The 23,319-nt window shown below is 47.3% G+C and overlaps 1 protein-coding gene across 3 annotated transcripts in view; it reads left to right on the top strand.

Annotated features, from left to right (window-relative positions):
- The first annotated feature begins 7,102 nt into the window (after positions 1–7,102).
- LOC138293561 (selenoprotein Pb-like) overlaps positions 7,103–23,319 on the top strand; it is a 34,672-nt gene continuing 18,455 nt past the window's right edge. The window contains exons 1-3 of one of the 3 annotated variants that reach the window (XM_069232824.1): positions 7,103–7,236; positions 15,248–15,461; positions 22,643–22,855. In XM_069232824.1, the coding sequence (XP_069088925.1) occupies positions 15,259–15,461; positions 22,643–22,855 (416 nt within the window). In that variant the 5' untranslated portion in view covers positions 7,103–7,236; positions 15,248–15,258. The other 2 variants (XM_069232825.1, XM_069232826.1) reach the window with 2 other exon arrangements.

The raw sequence follows: 23,319 nt of genomic DNA, 5'->3' as shown, positions 1-23,319 counted from the left end.
AGACCGCCATGGAATGCACCGCTGAACAGGGCAAGCACCGCTGAACAGGGCAAAGACCGCCAAGGCGAGCACCGCTAGCCCATTAGCGGCAGGGGCAGTGACTCTACTGGGACCGTCACAGGGTGAGTGCTGCACTCTGGGCACCAGTCCCCCTCCAGAACCAGTGGAGACATGCATCCACTCCGTCTGTCCTGCACAGGATGAAGCACTCTGGGCACCAGTCCCCCTCCAGAACCGGTGGAGACTGTTATCCACTTGAGAGACTGTGGCTTTGCACTCCCCAGGATGGTACAGTGGGCAAACCACTCACTGTAGAGACCTGTGAGACTGTGGCTTTGCACTCCCCAGGATGGTACAGTGGGCAACCCACCCACTGTAGAGACTTGAGAGACTGTGGCTTTGCACTCCCCAGGATGGTACAGTGGGCAAACCACCCACTGTAGAGACCTGTGAGACTGTGGCTTTGCACTCCCCAGGATGGTACAGTGGGCAACCCACCCACTGTAGAGACTTGAGAGACTGTGGCTTTGCACTCCCCAGGATGGTACAGTGGGCAACCCACCCACTGTATAGACTTGAGAGACTGTGGCTTTGCACTCCCCAGGATGGTACAGTGGGCAAACCACCCACTGTAGAGACTTGAGAGACTGTGGCTTTGCACTCCTCAGGATACATCAATGGGCATGGAGCCCCCTCGTGGATCTAGCGTGGTGCACTCATCCGGCTGAGGGCCCCCCCTTCCCTTCCCCCTGAGGTGCCTGTTGTATTTCTATCTGATGCCCCTGCAGTGTTCTCTCCGTTTTGATCAGGTATCTAGTGTGGGCCTCACCCATGCATTTTGGGCCCAGTGGTCCATGGACAATGAATGGTGCATTACCTGCACTACTAATCGTGGTGTATATTTTGTTTAATGTGTATATACATATATGTATATATTTGGTTACTGTAATTTGATATATTACAATGGTTCAACTCATTTCCTTTTGTCTTTGCATTCTTCCGGGGGGGTTGGGGGTTGTTAGTGTAATGTTTGGTTATGCATTGGTGTGTGTGTTGTAGTGGGTGAGGGTCCGGGGGGGTGTTGTGATGTTGGTTGTGTGTGTCCCTGTGTTTTTCCCTCCCCCTCCCCTATGTCGTAGGTGCAGTACTCACTGTGGTCTTCGCCGCCGGCGTTGTTGATCCTCGATATCTTAGAATCACTTCAAGTGCAATGTTTGCAGTGGTTTGTATTAGGATCTAACAGCTACGAACCAACTTCATGTTTTACAGTGTGTTGTTGAGTCCTCTCATATAAACTGAAAACGCGTAAAGAGGTGTACTGTAAGGTCACAAAACTGCAGAGTACACAAAACTAGCCAATTGTGTTTCCTATGCATCACTCATAGGGCTACATGTATCATACTTTGATTTTGCGTCTCGCAAACTACGAGTCACAAAACCGAATGTTGTATAGTGTCAATGACACTATTTGCGACTAGCAAGGGGGTCTCAAATGCCTACTTCATGACTATTCATGAGGTAGGTCGCAATTTGCAACCCCCTTGGGAATGGCCGCCCTCACAGGGATGGTGGCCTCACCCCTTCCTAATTGCGACTCGCAATCCCTTTTTACGATTCAGTAAATAGTTTATCGAATCACAAAAATGGTTTGGTACATAGCAAAGTGCATTTTGCACATCGCAAACGGCCCGATTCGCCGTTTGTGATGTGCAAAATGGTACGTACATGTGGCCCTTAATCCCCAACACTGAACCTGCTTGTACATGGCGGTGGATCTTTTCAGCAGTTAACGTTAATGCTTTATGGCGAATTGGGCGAAAAGGCATGTCACTGGGTGATAATATAAATTAGTGAATTCGTGAAAATTACCTGAGTAATACCCATGAAAGCAAAGCAAAGCATGGCAGAAACCATGCAGGTAGGCAGGAAGCAATATGAACCTTACCATCACTGTTGAAAGAGCGAAGAGACATCATGATCCACCTGGAGCTTCACATCTCACGACTCATGGCCTCCTCCCACAGTTAATAATCGTAATAAATAGCATATTATACTCCGAGCATCTGCAAGAATACTGTTTATTGGGTCACATTCACTTCATTGTCATGGCACGCATTTGTTTTTTCTTTTCATTATACCTTTCCAACACACCTGGCTACCTCTACAGCAAGCTATCATTTTCGAAAGCTCGAATTTCACAGCCGCATACGGGGCCATATTTATACTCCGTTTGCGCCGAAATTGCGTCGTTTTTTTTGACGCAATTTCGACGCAAAACTAACGCCAACTAACGCCATATTTATACTATGGCGTTAGAGGCGAATAGCGCCAAAGTTCCCGGAATGTGCGTCATTTTTTAGCGTGAACCCCTTCCTTGCGTTAATGATATGCAAGGGAGGCGTTCCCGTCTAAAAAATGACTCCCAGGCCTTTACGTGGTATTTATACTCCCGGGCAAAAGCGACGCCCGGGAGTGGGCGTGGCTAAAAACGGCGCATTTGCGCCGCTTTTTAACGCCTGGGTCAGGCATGGCGTTAAGGGACAAGTGGGCTCAAAATGAGCCCAGAGTGCCCTCCCCTGCCCCCAGGGACCCCCCCTGCCACCCTTGCCCACCCCAGGAGGACACCCAAGGCTGGAGGGACCCACCCCAGGGACATTCAGGTAAGTTCAGGTAAGTTTTATTTTTATTTTTTTTAATAATATTTTGTGGCATAGGGGGGCCTGATTTGTGCCCCCCTACATGCCACTATGCCCAATGACCATGCCCAGGGGACAGAAGTCCCCTGGGCATGGCCATTGGGCAAGGGGGCATGACTCCTATCTTTACAATGATAGGAGTCATGTTGATGGGGGATGGGCGTCGTTAAAAAATGGCGCAAGTCGGGTTAAGACGATTTTTTCGACGTAACCTGACTTGCCCCATTTTAAGACGCCCATGCGCCATTTTCCCCCTACGCCGGCGCTGTCTGGTCTACGTGGTTTTTTCCCACGCAAACCAGGCAGCGCCGGTCTGATTGCGCCGTCTAACGCCATTCCATAAATACGGCGCCCGCATGGCGCTTCAGAATGGCGTTAGACGGCGCAAAACTTTTTGACGCTAAACTGCGTTAGCGCAGTTTAGCGTCAAAAAGTATAAATATGGGCCCATGTTACTAACCTTTAGTCATGCTGAACAGGAGCCACACCGGTGTACAACATGGCAAAACAAAGCCAATAGGTCTTGTAAAGGCAGAGGCACAATGAATTAAAATCATTTTGCTAGGACCTTACAGTTTGTTGAGGGGAAGAAGCTGGATCTAAAACTTAGGGGCATATTTATACTCCGTTTGCGCCGGAATTGCTTCGTTTTTTTTGACGCAATTTCGACGCAAAACTAACTCCATATTTATACTTTGGCGTTAGACGCGTCTAGCGCCAAAGTCCATGGAGTTAGCGTAATTTTTTAGCGTGGACACCTACTTTGCGTTAATTATATGCAAGGTAGGCGTTCCCGTCTAAAAAATCGACTCCGAGGCATGTGCGTCGGATTTATACTCCCGGGCAAAATTCACGGCCGGGAGTGGGCGGGTCAAAAAAAATGACGTACGGCCGCTTTTGTGCCGTTTTTTAGCGCCTGCAAAAGGCAGGCGTTAAGGGACCTGTGGGCTCTGAAGGAGCCCTGAGGTGCCCTCCCATGCCGCCAGGGACACCCCCTGTCACCCTTGCCCACCCCAGGAGGACACCCAAGGCTGGAGGGACCCATCCCAGGGACATTAAGGTAAGTTCAGGTAAGTGTTTTTTTTTTTTTTTTTTGTGGCATAGGGGGGCCTGATTTGTGCCCCCCTACATGCCACTATGCCCAATGACCATGCCCAGGGGACTTCTGTCCCCTGGGCAAGGGGGCATGACTCCTGTCTTTGCTAAGACAGGAGTCATTTCTATGGGGGTTGGGAGTGAAAAAAAATGGCGCAAATCGGGTTGAGGCGAAAAAATTGCCTCAACCTGACTTGCCCCATTTCTTGACGCCCAAGCCCCATATCCCCCTACGCCGGCGCTGCCTGGTGTACGTCATTTTTTTACACGCACACCAGGCAGCACCGGCGGCTAACGCCGGCTAACGTCATTGATTAAATACGGCGCCCGCATGGTGCTTCAGAATGGCGTTAGCCGGCGCTAATTTTTCAGAGGACAGAGGACGAGGACAAGCACAGAAAAGTGCACGCAGTTCCCTGCACTGATCATGGCCACACAGTGGAGATGTCACTGTGGTGAGCCCTCAGCCTTGTTTCTTCCTCTCTTGGCTACCCCTCATTTTCGATTTTTAGGTCCAAGTTGTGGGGGGGGGGGCTCAGATTATGGGTCTACATTTCAACTAAGGTGATCCCTGTGATAGGTTTCTAAGAAAAATATAGATGCATGATGTTGACATGCTCTCAGTATCCCAAAGGCAGACAGGCCAACTTAGCGTTCAAAATTGAGTCTGACTTGAGGAGTTCACAACAGTACCCAATCTCCATCGCCAAAGTACAACACTCTGCAGTGTTGAGCTCGACCCTTCTGAACATTGTTATCTGCCTTACCCTGTTGGCTAGCACCTGTTCACATTGACGATGTGGCGCAGGACTACCTCTTGAATGGCTCATGTGAACATTTTGTCAGCTAGCGATCGACGAGTGGTGCTGGGTGGTGTTCCTCTATAGGTCCCAAGGAGCCTACGGAGGACCTCCTCAACATCCTCCTGGTGCTCCATACCATTGTGGGTGGCTTTGCTTAGAGTTCTCATTAGGTGTTCAATCTCTGCATTGGCTTGAGTCCACCTAGGTGTAATTTTGCAATGGGAGACACCTAACGCCTCGTTGGTGGTCCCTGAAATCACTTCCCTGGCACAGAGAACCATTGTCTGTATTCAATGTTATTGGCAATCTGAACATGGCGAAGGTCTTTTCCAGGCGGTTCTGTGTTTCTTCAAAATTGGTGGTAAGTATCTCTGTAACAGAAATTTGGAATAAGCGGTAACACTGATGATGCAGTCTAAATTATAGTAGAGTCCTTCATGTCACAAAAGTTATCCAAATGTGACAGTTTATGTTTTATGTTAATCAAAGTATTAATAGTCAAACCTAGAAGCTGCACTGAAAGACAATTTAGAAGTGCATTTGTTTGTATTGCAGAGTTCGACTTAGGTGGTATTGGAATTAAATTACATGTTAGAGGGATAAAACTGATCTTATAATGTAACTTAAACACTAGACTAACTGAATATTGAAACAATATTGAATTTCTAATGATTAATGAATTAAAAATGTATCCAATAATTTACAATATTTCACTCCGCCATTTTTTCCGTCGTTTTTAACGGCTGCTCAGAGCAGGCGTTAAAATGACGCATGTATTTTAATCAATGGGGCTCCCAGTGCTTTGCTGCACCAGCATCAACATTTTTGACACTAGTGCTGCAGAGCACAACAAAAGCATCAAAAATGTTTACACTATTGTCTTAATGACCGCCATGGTGCACTGTATTGTAAATATGGCGTAACCATGGTGTTGTTAAGTGGGGTAGGGGCGACGCATAAAAAGTGGCGCATCGGGCCGTAGCGCCACTTTCTTGTAAATATGCCCCATAGCGTTAGGACCTTGTTTTTATCTTCAATCTATTGTTATTTCGTGGTTGTTTCTTTGGACTGTAATAAAGTCTTATTAGCAAGGACAGCCACTGAATAACGTTTTAAATCCTGATTTAGAAAAATCTTCATTGTGCTGAATTTGGGCTTGTATTTGGACAGCTTTGGGCTTGGGATGGTTCTCAAAATCTGGCAACACTGTTCAACCCTGAAAACACAGTCAGCAGAATCTGAAACAACATCCTGGTATCCATGAGGACCACCCCAATCTCTGCTGCGATCCAGGAAAGAGTTGAAGACTCGCCTCTGTGAAGAATAGTACATCACAGTGCAGTAACAGTACCACAGACCAGCAACCTCTCTTACTTTATGTTTGTCTTTGACTCTGTACAGCACTCTGCTGCCTTTTGGCTAGGTTTACGCTACTCAGGTGCCACATACATAGCTGTGAGACCCTATCTCTGAACACTGTGGGGCTCATTTACAAGCACCTTGTGCCACCATACTGTCATTTTTTCTGATGCTGCGGCAGTGCAGAACAGTCCCCCACCCCGTGCCATTTTTACAAACTCACGCAATGGGACCATTATGCCAGTTTGTGAACCTTGGTGCCACATTTTGCCTGCGCAAGGTATAATGTATGCAAGGTGGCGTTTTTTTAGACGGGAACGCCTACCTTGCATATAATTAACGCAAAGTAGGTGTCCACGCTAAAAAATGACGCTTAATTCATGGACTTTGGCGCTAGACGCGTCTAACGCCAAAGTATAAATATGGAGTTAGTTTTGCGTCGAAATTGCGTAAAAAAAACGACGCAATTCCGGCGCAAACGGAGTATAAATATGCCCCTTGGTGCCCAGCTGGCAACTTGGAATCACGCATGCGGGCGCTGTACTTTTTGGGGCAAAACTGGGTTTGCGCAGTTTTACGTCAAAAAATATAAATATGGGCCTATATTCCTGCTGTTTCCAAAGTAAGCCAGTTTGGTGTTGGCCTTGTAGAAGCGACGCAAGTGCTTCATTTCCAAGCGAGTGTGTACACATGACCTGCATTCTCTCTGTGCGTGTAAGCCCCTGGAGCCTGGGTGGTCGGTAAACAAGCTGCCCCTCTTGGTCTTGGCCGGGCTCTGTTTACTCTGCTTTCAGGGGCGTTGCTGCCAGGTCCCTGTCAGGGCCCAGGTCACAGATAAGCAGATCTAATATTTACTAAGAGTGAACATTTACCAGCCCCCTGAAGCCCCCTCTCATCTCCCTGTTTGTTGTGTACAGGGCGAGCTTCTCTTCCAGGCGCGCATCCCCTCAGGAAGAGGCCATCATTGGCTACTCAGCCCCTCGGGAAGAGGCCACTTTTCACACAAAAAGGGCGGGGGTTACAGAGGGCCTCAGGGGACTAAGATAGCTTGGAATTGTACTTTGGGAGGGGGAGGAGAGTTGAAAGAGAAGGGACAATACTTGCCCTATTGTGTGTCTGCAGGTCACCCCCTGAAACACCCCTCGGCCCCCTCCAGTCCCGGGTGGGGAATGGTGCAGATAAAATGCTGTGTTTCTGAGAGTGAGGCAATGCTTACACAAACAGGCCGTCTCTTCACCGGAGGACAAAGGGGACACCAGGCTCCAGGCAGCGCCGGGCAAGGGGTGAGTCGGGCATTGATGCCGGGGCACGTCTTGAGGAGGTCAGGGGGGCAGCGCAAGGCACCCTCGTCTCGACCTCCCTTCATTAGGGCGTGAAAGGTAATGGATGCGCATCGAGGCGCAAAATGTGCGCTACAAACCCAACCTGCTAATACTCCCACTACATCGGTTTCGGGGAGTAAGGCATAAGGAAGTAAAGCGATTCGGCCAGGATCACACTCTTGGTGAAAAGAGTAGCGTTGTTTTTTCGAATGAGTTGCACTGCTGGGGATATATTGATAGAAGGAAAAGAGACGATTAGGGGACATGCGAATAAAACACTATTCGCATAAGTGAAGAAAAAACACAGGTACGTCTACGGGAAGTTGGAAGACCGACATTGTATAAAGATAACAGCGGACGCTCGGCTCTACTTGAAGCGCACTGTCGACATATAAAGGGCGGGCGAAAACCTGATTTGCAGAAGATCACACGATGCGTCAGTGTAAACGGGGGTCCGTGACTAGCTGCACCCTGTGAAATGTGCTTCAAGTCAGGCTTCGTATTTATTTTTTGCTACGTTATTTGCTGCGGCACGTTGGCGATTTTTGGAATGTAAAACCTGGTGATGGGTGAGCCCATATTTGAGGATGTCACTAAGGAGAATTAGGACGGGCGAACCGCTGCGCGGGCTGTGTCTGCCTGTTCGCTTCTTTAATTTTTAAGTCAGCTTTACGTCTTTTAATCTCATGTGATTCTAAAAAATATATAAATAAAATGTACATAAATAGGGTCACAGTCTTTCCGGGGCCCGCATTGCTTCAGCAAAAGTTATGTACATATTTTTAAATCTTCATTAATAAACAGGCAGCTTACATGGCGATACCACTTGCAATTGTTTGAAGCCCTAGAAAATGCTGTACTGTACAGCACACGTTCAAAGTGGGAGAAGTTTGAAGCCATATTTTTGTACTGGAAGATACCCCTTCCAGGACAAAACCTGTCCTTGGCAGAAGGAACACACCCTGGCACTGGGTATGTGCGTGGGCACATGGCAGCCAAAAGTGTGCCAGCGCTGTGGAGGGACAAAAATGCTCAATATCTTAGTAGATATCAAGATATGGCACATTTTTTTCTCTCTGAGGCAAGGTTGTGAATCTGAGCTTTAAGTAATGTGCAATTAATGCCACGCTGCTTTATTCAAGGACATCTTTTCAAGATACCTCCAAGTCGAAGTTCAGGAACATGTATTTTTCTTTCCGATAAAACACTGACGCATGGTATCCCTCATTCCAAGCAGTCGCCCTCAGAATTTAGAGGTAAAATGCCCAGGGGGAGTGCACGCTGCAGAAACGTCAGTCCCTTGCAGGTTTCCTTACAAGAACCCACTGCAACTCACAGTGAGTGCCCTGGTGTTTTTCCAGATAGGCCCTGGCACTCTAATGCCAGCGCTCTGCTGAAGTGGCAGGCCAGCCTTGCTTTTTATTTTTGGAGTGAAGTGAATTACTTTGCCTCAGAGTGGCACAGCGCCGGAGGCCCAGCTTCTGCCACGTTGCCAGTATTCATTGTGTTAAGGCTTAAATCTGAGGATATCTGGTGGCCTCCTGTGAAACGTGCCTACTTCACACAGAAGGCGAGTGGAGCGTGGTGTCTACAGGTAAATTATCCAGGTGTATTTTTGCTAAGCTGTAACGTCACATTGAGTCGAAGAGGGGCTACGTACACCGCGCAAAAAAGACGGCACCCTGGAGTAAATCAAATAATGATATTCTTCGGCCAGAGCAAACCCAGGATGCTGAATCCATGCCAGATGTTCAGGATATCAATTAACTTGTGATGAATGTGCACAAAGTGGGCAGACTCATAAAAATGTTGCTATGAGAAGGTGTGATTTACACTTGTAGTAATCCTGCGTCACTGCCGAATTCCAGTCGTTTGGTTGGAGTAAACCTGGAAGGAGTACTGAAGGAGTAAGTAACAGCAAAATCTGTGCGATCAGGCCTAATGGAAGTAAGTGGAACCCATGTACAAATTGCGCAGCATTTTGCAATAGGTAACACATGATGGAAGTAAGACACGGCTATTGCTTGCCACAGCTCTGGTTCAATGTATCTTGGCAATGTGCCACCAGCCTTTGTCCTCTAGGTACACCAGGCTGGTGCAGAGCTGGAGACTTTGGGGGCATATTTATGAGATCATTGCGTCTTGCTTGCACCACGCAACGTGGTACACACTTCCAGAATGTCAAATAGGCAAAGTAGAAACTGGCCTATGGGCCCAACTCCTTTTAGGGGCCCCATGATAAAGGATCAAAATAATATTGATTTGACCTTGAGAGAGAACTATAGTCAAGCTTTCTTAAATTGTTTCCAAAAGATAAAAAATAATGAATCAACTCAAAGAAACGAAAACTTTACATTACAGACGCAATAGAGAAAATAATGTATTAATGTAATGTACCCATTAACAACTCAAAGTACATAAACCATACACATCAGATTCACATAACAGTTTGTCTCTTAAAAGCTCTTCTGTCAGCTGTCAGTTTGTAAAACAATTCAGTGCAAACTATGTACATGTAATGTACAGTAGTGATGGTCATCTCCATCTAGCAGCCAAAGTGAACACTATTTAGTTCAATGTTCTCCCACTAGGGTGCACGCAGTAGAGTCACAAATTTTTACAGAGTACCGCAAATGACCGCCATTTTGAGTCTGTTTTAAAGCAGGAAATTTGAATGTGTAGGTTCTAATGCAATCGCTGTTGATTTTTTACATATTGAATAGTAGAGTCTCTAGTGTTAAAGTAAATTATCAACAACTGTCAAATTAGTGAAAATAACCTAATAATATTAATAATAAAAAATGTAAATACATTATTTTGTAGTTTATCATTTTATTTAAATTTAATAACAAAAATTAGTAAACTTGAATTAAAATTTATGGTTAGATTTTTAATTGGTATCACAATTAAATATTTAAAAAACTGCCATTTTGGGTCAGAAATCATTCCCTCTCTGTCTTACACATTAGTGCATTGTTTGTGGTACTCTGTAAAATGTAGTGACTCTAACCTCCAGAAACAAAACTTTCCGTGAGTCAGTGTGTCGCAAGTTCCCGTCAACTTCAGACCCTAGTAGAATATTCATGAGTAGAAGCTTAGAGAACACCGACTAGTGTATATATACCCGATGACTCATCTGCGCAAGTAATTTAGCTTTTCTGAGTTATAATGAAGTTTGATTAACTTAACCATCTAATTTCTATGGTAACAGAACAAATCTATCTTGTTCAGGCACTTTTACACTCTTTTGGCTGAATTAAGAATTCTTTCATTTTCTTGAACAAAGCATAAATATTGTTTGTTGTCACTCTTTTTTAGGCCCAGAATGTCGGCGCCCGAAACTGTTGGTTGGTAAAATAAAAAATATATTAGGAGATAATTTGCGAGGGGGGGCCCGGGCCGTGAAATTTCGACTGCCTAGGGGCCTCCACATGGTTTAATCTGGCACTGGTGCTACATGCATGACACAAATCTCTAAGTCAGATTTTTGAAGTTACCTTGCTGTGCTGCCCTCCATCACAGGAAAGGGCAGTAATGCACTCAATTTACCCAATACAACACATTCCTGTCCTTTTCCCCTGCACTGACACCCTTTTGGCAGCCTAGTGCCAAGGCAGGCACCCTGGCACCAAGGGTGCCTGCGATGCATGTAGGATTGTTTTTATGCAGAAACTGACAAAAACAATCCTGAGAGGCATATTCCTCCATTTATGTTTGCTTTAGCACACATAGAAAGATAAAGTAACAAGGAGAAATAAAAATATTTCTCCTTGTTAAACCTCTCCTGGGAAGCAAATCTTCTCGATGCATTCCCAGGTTTACCAGGATTTGTAAATCTAGAAATGCCTCGAAAACCATGGGAGTTGCGTGAGAACACCCACACAACGCCCATGAAACACCGTCCTAGGGCAGAGTAAGACAACACAGCGATTTGCACTGCATTACCTTACGGAGATATATCCAAAGCCACCCAAAGTGGCTTTGCATCGCTTCAAAAATATGACGAAAAGGGTCCACTCATATACCACGTTCCTTCTTGTTCCAATATCACAGTTTTCCGGTTCCAGTGCCCCTTTCTTTCTGTTCCAGTGTCAGTTTCTCTCTGTTCCAGTGTCAGTATTTTTTACTATTCCAGTGTCTGTTTCTTTTTGTTCCAGCATCAGTTTCTCATTGATTTATTGTCAGTTCCTTCCTATAGCTTTGTCAGTTTCTTCCTCTTCCAGTGTCAGTTTCCTCCTGTTCTAGTGTCAGTTTCTTTCTGTTCAGGAATCAGTTTCTTGCTAGTACTCTGGCAGTTTCTCCCTGTGGAGTGTTAATATTTCCCAGCCACAATATATGCACTGATGCATAAATATTCAAGGGTGAGCAATTGATTATTCTGACATGAACATCCAGGGATAGCAACTACTTTTTTGTCTTCCGTCTTTCACAAAAGATTGCACAAGAGTTTGCTAAAGGTGTCTGTTGGACCTGGCCCTTTTACAGGTTCATCCCCAAACCATTTGCCTTCCTCCTCCTATTTTTTCTGACCTCTTTTTGTTGGCTTTAGGACTCTGAGCACTTTGTCACTGCTGATCGGTACTAAAGTGCATTAGCTTTCCCTTCTAGACTTGGTATAATTGGTTTACACCTGATTGTCACATTTAATTTACCTATAAGAGCCTTATACAGTGGTATCCCTTTTACCCAGGGCCTGTAAACTAAATTAAATGCTACCAGTGGGCCTGTAGCGCACCTTGCACCACCCACAGAAGTAGCCTTTCAAACCTGTCTCAGGCCTGGGCCTGCATGCAAAGTTTACTGCCACAGGGACCTGGTATCTAAATTTACTTGCCAGGCCTGGGACTCCCCTTATACTACATATAAGTTACCTATAAGGTAGACCCTAGCTAGCCCTATGGGCAGAGTGCTGTGTCGGTAAGAGGCAGGACACATGCCTGGTTGTGTGGCCTGTCCTAGTAGTGACAAACAGCTTATTTGGATTCTCACCACTGTGAGCACTGCTCCTCTCATAGGATTGCATTGGAAATGCCCTAGAATAGGTCTAAGTGGTATTGTCTGATCTATGAGGGGGGGCATAGGCATGTTTGGTATGGTTGGAATGGCAGTGAGAAATGCTGCTTAGTGGCGTAGTTGGATTTTTTATTACCATTGTTGAAATGCCACTTTTAGAATGTGGCCGTTTCTCTGTGCTTATAACTCTGGTGCTTTTATTCCTATCCACGTCTGGGGCAGAGTGACAGCTGGGCTTTGTACATACTTTTCAGACAGCCTGTACAGAGGGAGGGTGAAGGTGTCACAAGAGTGCATCTGCATACTGATGGTCTTCCTGGGTTGAAAGAGGTAGAGGCTGGGCACACATGCATCTGTAAAGGCTGTGCCCTGGCCTCACACAAATGGCTCGTTTACCCTGTACAGATGTCTGGAGCCAGTGCTGGAGGAGAAGGGGCCATTCCTGGAGCCGGTTAGTGCTGGTTGGAACCCCCTCCCCACCTTTGTGGAAGCTGTGCAAACTGAGTATAAGTACAGGGGGTGGTCTCCCACATTTTTACACACTAAGGGGGTCATTCTGACCCCGGTTGGCGGCGGAAGCCGCCGGCCTGGCTGGAACCTCCAGAATACCGCTGCATGGTCAAAAGACCGCCGCAGGTATTCTGAGTTTCCCGCTGGGCGGGCGGGCGACCGCCAGAAGGCCGCCCGCCCGCCCGCCCGCCCAGCGGGAAACCCCTTCCTACGAGGAAGCCGGCTCCGAATGGAGCCGGCGGAGTGGGAAGGGTGCGACGGGTGCAGTTGCACCCGTCGCGATTTTCAGTGTCTGCTATGCAGACACTGAAAATCTTAGTGGGGCCCTGTTAGGGGCCCCACGACACCCGTTACCGCCAGCCAGGTTCTGGCGGTCAAAACCGCCAGAACCAGGCTGGCGGTAAGGGGGTCGGAATCCCCATGGTGGCGCTGCCTGCAGCGCCGCCATGGAGGATTCCCCAGGGCAGCGGAAAACCGGCGGGACACCGCCGGTTTTCCGTTTCTGACCGCTGCTGTACCGCCGCGGTCAGAATGCCCATGGGAGCACCGCCAAGCACCGCCAGCCTGTTGGCGGTGCTCCCGCGGTCGTTGGCCCTGGCGGTCCATGACCGCCAGGGTCAGAATGACCCCCTAATTGACTAATGAACTGGATACTGTCGGAAGGACTCACCAGGAACCGCCTTGGGACTGCTCTGCTGTTATGCTGACCTGTGACCTGCTACTTCACTGAGAGGGACTGCCACTGCCTTTGAACCTTTGCCCTGGTCTGCTTGCTTGGGCCCTGCAGCCCTGTGCCCCACTGCTGTCTCCAGGGGCTAGGTGGTGCGCCCCCCTTTCTCCCCTGCATTCCTGTTACTTTGACGCCATTCTCCCTTGATGGGCACCAGTGCATTGCCCCCGTCCATTGCTGAGCATGTGGATAGCGCTTTATTGACCCCAGCACATGGAGAGCACTTCTAGTTTCTCCTGGATGGCTCACAGCACATGAAAAGCACTTTGTTTATTTCACACAGCAAGTGAGGAACGCTGTTGTATCTCCGTGGGCAGAGTGGAGAGCGTGTAGAGTGCTCCTAGCTCCCCTGTTCCAGTGCATGAAGAGCACTTTGTTTTGGCCTGCTTTGGCGCAAGGAAGAGCACCGTGTCCCTGCGGCTGTGGGCCCTCCTCCCTGACGCAGGAAGAATATGGAGGAGCCCGCCGGAAGCCTCTCACTGAGTGCGAGTGAAGAGGGCAGGGAGAAGAGACTCCTGCCAGCCGGGCAGGCGAGTGGAGGCCGAAGGAGAGCTTGGGAGCCGCCGTGCTGCCCTAGCTGGTGGCCTCGCCCGCTGGGAAGCAAGGGAAATCAGCAACTTTTGCTGCAGCTGTTGCGCCTCCTGTTTGCGGGCAGTAGTTTCTCAGAAACGCCAGCAGCGACCCGGGAGTCCTGGGAGGCCCCGAAAGCACTGCCAATATAAGTGGCGCAATGCATGCATTGCAGCACTTTGTAAATGTGCTGCAGCGATTTTGACCTCCTTGGGCCATATTAGCATAAAAAAAATGATGCTAATGTGGCGCAAGGAGACGCTAGGGGATCCCCGCCCTGACACGGTGGATTAGGTTTGGGTATCGTAATTCTTCTAAGGGAAGCGCAGACATGCTGCAACTTTTGTGTGGAAGATATTGTTGGTTATTCTTATGAAAACTGCACTCCACCATGGCACTTCTGCCCTCATTGTGTATGCTGCATATTTGTTATGACCTGACTTATGTATATGTCATGCTTGCCATGTTGGGGGGACATACACCTTTTCAGGATTTGCCTTGTATACAGTGGGAGGGCAATGTTATGCGAGACATGTAATATGGAAATGTTTCTTCTTCTTAAGTCATGATGCTATCTTGGCACTCTTATTATGACATGAGTTTGTGGTGATAATGAGGACCTGACTACTGCTTGTATTGCAGAATACCAGTAACATATGTGTTTGCCTGACTACAGCTTGCTTTCGCAGAGTATTTGTAACCTGTGTGATGTTCTGACAACTGCTTGTGTAGCAGGGTATTACTGGACCATGTCGTCTGTAATGATTTTTTATGTAATATAGTATATTTTTTATAGCTGGTTGTGGAGTCCTATGTGTGGTGTATTTATTTTGTCCCTGGGGTTGTGTGTGTTGTGCAAACGCTTTACGCTTTGCCTCTGGGGATAATCCTGACTGCTCTGTGCCAAGCTACTGGGGGTGAGCACAGGTTATCTTTGGTGTGTAACTTACTCGCCCTGACTAAAGTGGTTGCCTCTGTCCGGCTGAGGTGCCTAACCGAGCCAACCAGGAACCCCATTTCTAACAGTGTCTTATCCTTCCTCTAGCCGAGCACTAGATAACTCTCAAGATGTAAGATGACCTTGTTAGGACTTGTGCAATCCTTGCAGCCTTGTGGTGGTGCTTGCTGACTCATTTGCATTTTGTCTAGGGTTCAGCCGGATGGAGGTGATGGGTCTCCTGGCCCTCACCATCACCATCCTTCTGAGGGTGGTGGCAGCAGAAGACTCAGGATCTCAAATCTGCTTGCCTGCTCCGCTCTGGAAGACGGATGGAGAGGTGCCAATGAACAGCAGCGTGGGGCAGGTCACGGTGGTGGTGCTGCTGAAAGCCAGCTGACACTTCTGTCTCACACAGGCAGCCAGGTGAGTGCTGAGTGTCCTGCCTTCCTCAGAGCTTAGCTGTCCATCAGCTGTAACAATCTATTTAGATTAACTCCTCGAGCACACCAGTCTCGGCAGCTTGCTGAACGTACTGGATCAGCCAGGATTCAAAACTCAGATTGTAGAGTGCACTTATATCTAAAAGTGTGGCCATGACTCTTTAGCTTCCATCCCTAGGACACTTGACCTCAGCCATGGGCATGAGTTTCTTTTCCCTCCATCCCTTTGCATACATAGCTGTGCTAAGGGCTCTTGTCTCCCTTGCCCCCATTTCTTGACACACATGATTTTACCAATGGACAAGTGTTTCTTTTTCCTCTATCTCTCTGCATGCGTACCACATCTGGGCACTTGTCTTTCTTCATCCACGTAAATCAGAACACCAGCAGCATATTTTTAGTGTAGCCTGCATCTATCCCTTTGCACATAAATCACAGCCTTAGATGCTTGTCCCTCATGTCTCAATCTCTTTGCAAATAGATCCCGTCAGTCAGTGCTTGTTTCTCCTCTCTCCATACTTTTGCATATAGATTCCAGCAGAAGGTGCTTGTCTCCTGCCTCCGATCCTTTGCACACAGATCACAGCTCAGGAGGTGCTTGTCTCCCTCCATCCTTTCCATACAGATCTCAGCACAGTAGGTGCTTGTCTGTCCTTCTATGCCTTTTCCTTGCAGATCTCAGCACAGTAGGCGCTTGTCTGTCCTTCTATGCCTTTTCCTTGCAGATCTCAGCACAGTAGGTGCTTGTCTCTCCTGCCTTCATGCCTCTGCTACAGATCTCAGCATAGTACGTGCTTGTCTCTCCTGCTTCTATGACTCTGCTTACACAGCTCAGCACAGTAGGTGCTTGTCTCTCCTGCTTCCATGCCTCTGATTACAGATCTCAGCACAGTAGGTGCTTGTCTCTCCTGCTTCTATGCCTTTGATTACAGATCTCAGCACAGTAGGCGCTTGTCTCTCCTGCCTCAATGCTTCTGCTTACACATCTCAGCACAGTAGGCGCTTGTCTCTCCTGCTTCTATGCCTCTGCTTACAGATCTCAGCACAGTAGGCGCTTGTCTCTCCTGCTTCCATGCCTCTGATTACGGATCTCAGCACAGTAGGTGCTTGTCTCTCCTGCTTCCATGCCTCTGATTACGAATCTCAGCACAGTAGGTGCTTGTCTCTCCTGCTTCCATGCCTCTGATTACGGATCTCAGCACAGTAGGTGCTTGTCTCTCCTGCTTCCATGCCTCTGATTACGGATCTCAGCACAGTAGGTGCTTGTCTCTCCTGCTTCTATGCCTTTTCCTTACAGATCTCAGCACAGTAGGTGCTTGTCTCTCCTGCTTCCATGCCTTTGATTACAGATCTCAGCACAGTAGGTGCTTGTCTCTCCTGCTTCCATGCCTTTGATTACAGATCTCAGAACAGTAGGGGCTTGTCTCTCCTGCTTCCATGCCTTTGATTACAGATCTCAGCACAGTAGGTGCTTGTCTCTCCTGCTTCCATGCCTCTGATTACAGATCTCAGCACAGTAGGGGCTTGTCTCTCCTGCTTCCATGCCTTTGATTACAGATCTCAGCACAGTAGGTGCTTGTCTCTCCTGCTTCTATGCCTTTTCCTTACAGATCTCAGCACAGTAGGTGCTTGTCTCTCCTGCTTCCATGCCTTTGATTACAGATCTCAGCACAGTAGGTGCTTGTCTCTCCTGCTTCCATGCCTTTGATTACAGATCTCAGAACAGTAGGGGCTTGTCTCTCCTGCTTCCATGCCTTTGATTACAGATCTCAGCACAGTAGGTGCTTGTCTCTCCTGCTTCCATGCCTCTGATTACAGATCTCAGCACAGTAGGGGCTTGTCTCTCCTGCTTCCATGCCTTTGATTACAGATCTCAGCACAGTAGGTGCTTGTCTCTCCTGCTTCTATGCCTTTTCCTTACAGATCTCAGCACAGTAGGTGCTTGTCTCTCCTGCTTCCATGCCTTTGATTACAGATCTCAGAACAGTAGGGGCTTGTCTCTCCTGCTTCCATGCCTTTGATTACAGATCTCAGCACAGTAGGCGCTTGTCTCTCCTGCCTCAATGCTTCTGCTTACACATCTCAGAACAGTAGGCCCTTGTCTCTCCTGCTTCTATGCCTCTGATTACAGATCTCAGCACAGTAGGTGCTTGTCTCTCCTGCTTCTATGCCTTTTCCTTACAGATCTCAGCACAGTAGGTGCTTGTCTCTCCTGCTTCCATGCCTTTGATTACAGATCTCAGCACAGTAGGTGCTTGTCTCTCCTGCTTCCATGCCTTTGATTACAGATCTCAGAACAGTAGGGGCTTGTCTCTCCTGCTTCCATGCCTCTGATTACAGATCTCAGCACAGCAGGTGCTTGTCTCTCCTGCTTCCATGCCTCTGATTACAGATCTCAGCACAGTAGGCGCTTGTCTCTCCTGCTTCCATGCCTTTGATTACAGATCTCAGCACAGTAGGTGCTTGTCTCTCCTGCTTCCATGCCTTTGATTACAGATCTCAGAACAGTAGGGGCTTGTCTCTCCTGCTTCTATGCCTCTGATTACAGATCTCAGCACAGTAGGTGCTTGTCTCTCCTGCTTCCATGCCTCTGATTACAGATCTCAGCACAGTAGGCGCTTGTTTCTCCTGCTTCCATGCTCAGATCTCAGCACAGTAGGCGCTTGTTTCTCCTGCTTCCATGCTCAGATCTCAGCACAGTAGGCACTTGTTTCTCCTGCTTCCATGCCTCTGCTTGCACATCTCAGAACAGTAGGCGCTTGTCTCTCCTGCTTCCAAGCCTCTGCTTGCACATCTCAGAACAGTAGGCGCTTGTCTCTCCTGCTTCCATGCATTTGCTTACAGACCCCACCCCTTCAGAGGGCCCCATTCAGCCCAAAGTCTGTGAATATTTGTGAGATATTGGAAACGCGTGCCCCTGATCTCTTTCTGCATGGGGCCCCATCGTTTTGCGTTACGCCACTGTGTGACTCACCCAGTTAAACACAGGTGCCATGAGTAGGTTCTTGATCTCCTTTCTTCATTCTTTTGCACCCAGTTATCTCCGGAGGGGATGTTTGCCTCTGCTGTGTCCATCCCTTTGACAACACATCTCCACTGTAATAGGGGGAACCTGCACACAGATCTCAGCACTGGCAGTCCTCCCTCTTTCCCTCTCTCTTTTTTCTTTCTCTTTTTCTCTGTATCCCTCTTTCTTTCTTTCTCTGCTTCTGCACTGATCCAAGTTGCCCCCCAATAGCCTGCCTAGTTGTTTCTCTTGCAAATTACAGTGATCCCAGTCAGATGAGCTGTTTCACAGTGTAAAATATAATACAACAAGAGTAAAGGCCTGATTACGATATTGGCAGATAGAATACTCCATCACAAACGTGACAGATAATCCATCCGCCGTATTACGATCACCATAGAATATAATGGGATTACAATACTGCCAACGGGACATCCGTCTTGTTTGTGACGGAGTAAACCTGTCCGTCAAGAACGTAATCAGGCCCTAAATTACTAGGCTCCTGGTGTTAGATATCACCTTTAATAGTATGTGATTGAGAGCTTCCTGGTACACGGAGGCGATCTTTTGGCATGGTTCTCTGTGACAGCACGTGGTGAATGACCCCACACTAGCGGGAACGCTTCTCTATCAGAGCTTTAAATGGAACTATAGAAGTGCAGGTACTCCCTATCTAAAGTACCTGTTAGCTCCTGAGAAGTGCACTGCAGGTACTCTCCTTTTCAAATTAAAGAATTGCAAGTACCCAGTACTGGACAGTACCTGCTCATTTGAAGCACTGCTCTCAGTCAGCCTGCAGGTCAGACTATGAGATGTTTATTCTGCTGAGGATTCCAGGGTGGCAGCCAGTGTTTCACCATGGGCTTAAAGGTCGACGTTCATGATGCAACATCTTGTAATGAAGGTCTTTGGGAACCCCAAGCATTGTGACACTTTCAATTAGAAAACACTGAAGTCCTATGGAAGGGGGCTGCTGAATCTATAAACACATGTGTATGCGGTCCTGTCCCCCAGAAGATGAAGAGTAATACTTGCTGGAAAGAATGAGGAGAGTGTGGCACATAGCTTCATACGTGTTGGTCCTGCATTCACATACAAACATATTGGCGAGAAATCAAGTCACATATATGTCACTCCAACAATTGATGTTACTGTTAAGATACCCAGGAGATAATAATGTTTATCATTTGATCACACCATGGCAAAGCTGATATCACAATTGATATTGGCTGCTGGATCAGCTAAAGCCCAAATATGAAAATTTCAAACATTTCCTCCAATCACCATGTTTTTAAGGCAAGATACCATCCATTTTTGCAATGCTAAAGTTATTTACCATTCTTCATGACAATGTGTGTACGGTTGAAAGAGTGTGGCTTCTGTTCAAAACATATGAAGAGGTATTAGGTTGGTTGCTGGTATGATTCAACACTGCTGAACAAATCCCTTTGATCATGTCAGCTTGCATTATGATTGGAATTATCCCCCCATCAAATATTCTAACGTTTTGAATTCTGTAAGTGAGTAGTTAGAAATTCATAATTGTCATGCACTCTTACTTTGCTCTGAGTTCTAAGGGCTTGATTTAGATCTTGGCAGAGGGAATACTCAGTCACAAATGCGGTGGATATCCCGTCCGTCGTATTACGATCTCCATAGAATTTAATGGGATCGTAACACAGCAGAATGAATATCTGTCATGTTTGTTGCTGAGTATTCCCCACGCCAGGATCGAATTCAGGCCCTAAATCTCTATTCTCCAACCTTCCCTGAGCAAGCCTTGGGTCATTCTACTTCGCTTTCCTTAGAACCAAGCATTTAAGGGTGTAGACTTGAGACTCAATTTAGATTTTGGCAGGCAGGATACCCTGTTGCAAAGGCAACAGAGTGCCCTGCCCACCAGACCCTAGAGACAGACAGGCCTTTGGTTTTCCTTCTACAGAACCCTTGTGGGCTCTGTGAATGGAACAATTCTTCCAGTGACCTGTCGGAGTAGGGGCCATCAGAGGAAGGACATTACACCACCCTCCCTATGTAGGTAGGGTGGCAAAATGTTTTTGTTTAATCATCACCACCGGGGAAAGACATGGTAGTGAGGGTCAGAAAAAATATAGGTGGTCATTCCAAGTTTGGCGGGCGGCGGTTGCCGCCCGCCAAACTTACGCCGCCACTTGGCCGGTCTGCGGTCAAAAGACCGCGGGGGCCATTCAGACTTTCCCGCTGGGCCGGCGGGCGCCCGCCAAAGGAGCGCCCGCCGGCCCAGCGGGAAAGGCCCTGCAACACAGAAGCCGGCTCCGAATGGAGCCGGTGGTGTTGCAGGGGTGCGACGGGTGCAGTTGCACCCGTCGCGATTTTCACTGTCTGCTATGCAGACAGTGAAAATCATGCTGGGGCCCTGTTAGGGGGCCCCTGCACTGCCCATGCCAGTGGCATGGGCAGTGCAGGGGCCCCGAGGGGCCCCACGACATCCGTTCCCGCCATCCTGTTCCTGGTGGTAAAAACCGCCAGAAACAGGCTGGCGGGAAGGGGGTCGGAATCCCCATGGCGAAGTTCAGCCCAGCCAGGGGAAATCCGTCGGGAAACCGCCGGATCCCCTTTTCTGACCGCGGCTTTACCGCCGCGGTCAGAATGGGCAGGAAAGCACCGCCAGCCTGTTGGCGGTGCTTTCCGTCGTTCACGGCCCTGGCGGGTTTTACCGCCAGGGTCGGAATGACCCCCATAGTGACGCCACACTCTGCCAGGGTACAGGGTCATTCGTTTTTTGTTTTTCAGAAATAAACTCCCACTTTTGAAGTTTGTTTCTGAAAAACAAAAGCCTTGAAAATGTTTGGTCGCCAGCCATCAACATAAACGTCCATCAGATTATTTTTTATTGAAAGGAACCGCCATCTCTAAATTTGAGGGAGGTAATCCATCAGGAGGCACCCATCCTGACAGATGGAAACAAACACGAAAACAAGTTTGTGCCAATAGTAGGGCAGCCCTGGAATAACAGAGGTAAAAAACTCCAAGCCTCAGATATACAAAGGTGTCACACAACGCAGCACAGCAACCAAATATTAAGATATGGCATTATCCTGCTCTCTCCCTAGCACTGGCACACTATCAGGCTGCCAGCACCACACACACCTTTGCACCACAGTGCATGTCTGTGTCATGTTTAGAAGAAGTTTTGTACTGGAAGGGTCCCCTTCCAGTACAACATACTATGTTTAGACTAACTTGAAAACTTTTCCACTTCAGATGTGTTCTGATATGCTCATTAATTTGCAACACACACACAAATTGGGAAAAGTTGGGCAAAATAAAATGATTTCTCATTTTTATACCTCCTTCAAAATGGTGTTTTTTGGTGCAAATCTCTGTCTCCTGTTGTTATTAGATAGGATTTTGCAATAAAAAACTATAGGTGGTTGTATGGAAACACCCATGTACCACCCATGGAATGCCCCCTTGATGCAGATTAACACACAGCAGCACTTTATGCTGCTTTGCATTATTTTGAGGAAAATATTCAGCTCAAAACATATTCTGTGCAGGAAATTAAATCCCAATAAAACATTTTCTGCAGGTGTGTGCCACTTTTGTGACACAAACCTAGTGCAAACTGTTTATAAATTTGAGCCCAGTTGTCACATTTGGAGTCTAGTGGCCTCTGACTACCACGAACTTGTGAACCAATTGTGATATATATCATTAAGGTGCTCAACTGTTTTGGCTTACAGAGCCCCCACACCCTTAGAAGAAGGTGTTGTGCTCTAGAAAACCTCAATATAATTTAAAAATCAACAAATAAGTAACTAGAAACCTTTCTTGTTGAAGAATGAGTATGAGAACTAAGGGGGTTATTACAACTTTGGAGGAGGTGTTAATCCGTCCCAAAAGTGACAGTAAAGTGACGGATATACCACCAGCCGTATTACGAGTTCCATAGGATATAATGGACTCGTAATACGGCTGGTGGTATATCCGTCACTTTACCGTCACTTTTGGGACGGATTAACACCTCCTCCAAAGTTGTAATAACCCCCTAAGTGTCAATACTCGCAGACTGTTATAAAAAACAGACTAAATTATAGCACAGGTGTAGCTTCCTTTGCGCCGGCTGTTTTAACCAACTTTGCATGTGTGCTATGTGTCTCCCCTTCCTTCTCTAGCCTTGGTAGCCTGCGTGATAAGCTGTTCAATCAGCAACTGGAAAACATCAGCTACTTTATCGTGAATGAAAAGGACCCTCTTTCAAGGCACCTATACCCTGAGCTGAAGCGGCGTGCACCTGACGGAGTACCCGTATACCAGCAAAAGCCCGAGGAGCCGGACATCTGGGAGATCCTGGGAGGAGAAAAGGATGATTTTCTTATCTACGACAGGTGAGCACCTTCTGCTACTGTAAGACGTCTCAATAACCAATGGATCAGTGTCTTCTGGAGTCAGTTAAGTATGTGTGACTGGCCACACAGGATGCTCAGTTGTGTTTCTCATACCTCCCGCATATATGGTATGATTCCTAATTTTCCTAAGTTTGCACTTCTCACAGGCATTGTGATGAAATATATGTTCCCTAATGGAAACTTCAGGTGTAAGCAGGATCTGTCTACAGAAGGGGTCTCTAACCTTTGCTGTGATAACAGCTACTTATGTTCCTTGAAATTCCTCCTGAGCTACGTATATTATTAGAAATGTAATAGTTACCAGACAAGATTACATTAGTGGACACTATATGCAGGATTACCGGTGGTGGTCACTTTAGACCATCAGGCATGATTGCACTATTAATTAAAAAATGCTTTGTCAGTGTGGAATGTATCTACATGTGTAACATATCCATAGCTGC

Source organism: Pleurodeles waltl, chromosome 4_2 (assembly GCF_031143425.1).
Source record: "Pleurodeles waltl isolate 20211129_DDA chromosome 4_2, aPleWal1.hap1.20221129, whole genome shotgun sequence".
Taxonomy (NCBI): Eukaryota; Metazoa; Chordata; class Amphibia; order Caudata; family Salamandridae; genus Pleurodeles; species Pleurodeles waltl.
Note: the sequence above shows the minus strand (reverse complement) of the source record. Positions and strands in the feature narration are given on the sequence as shown.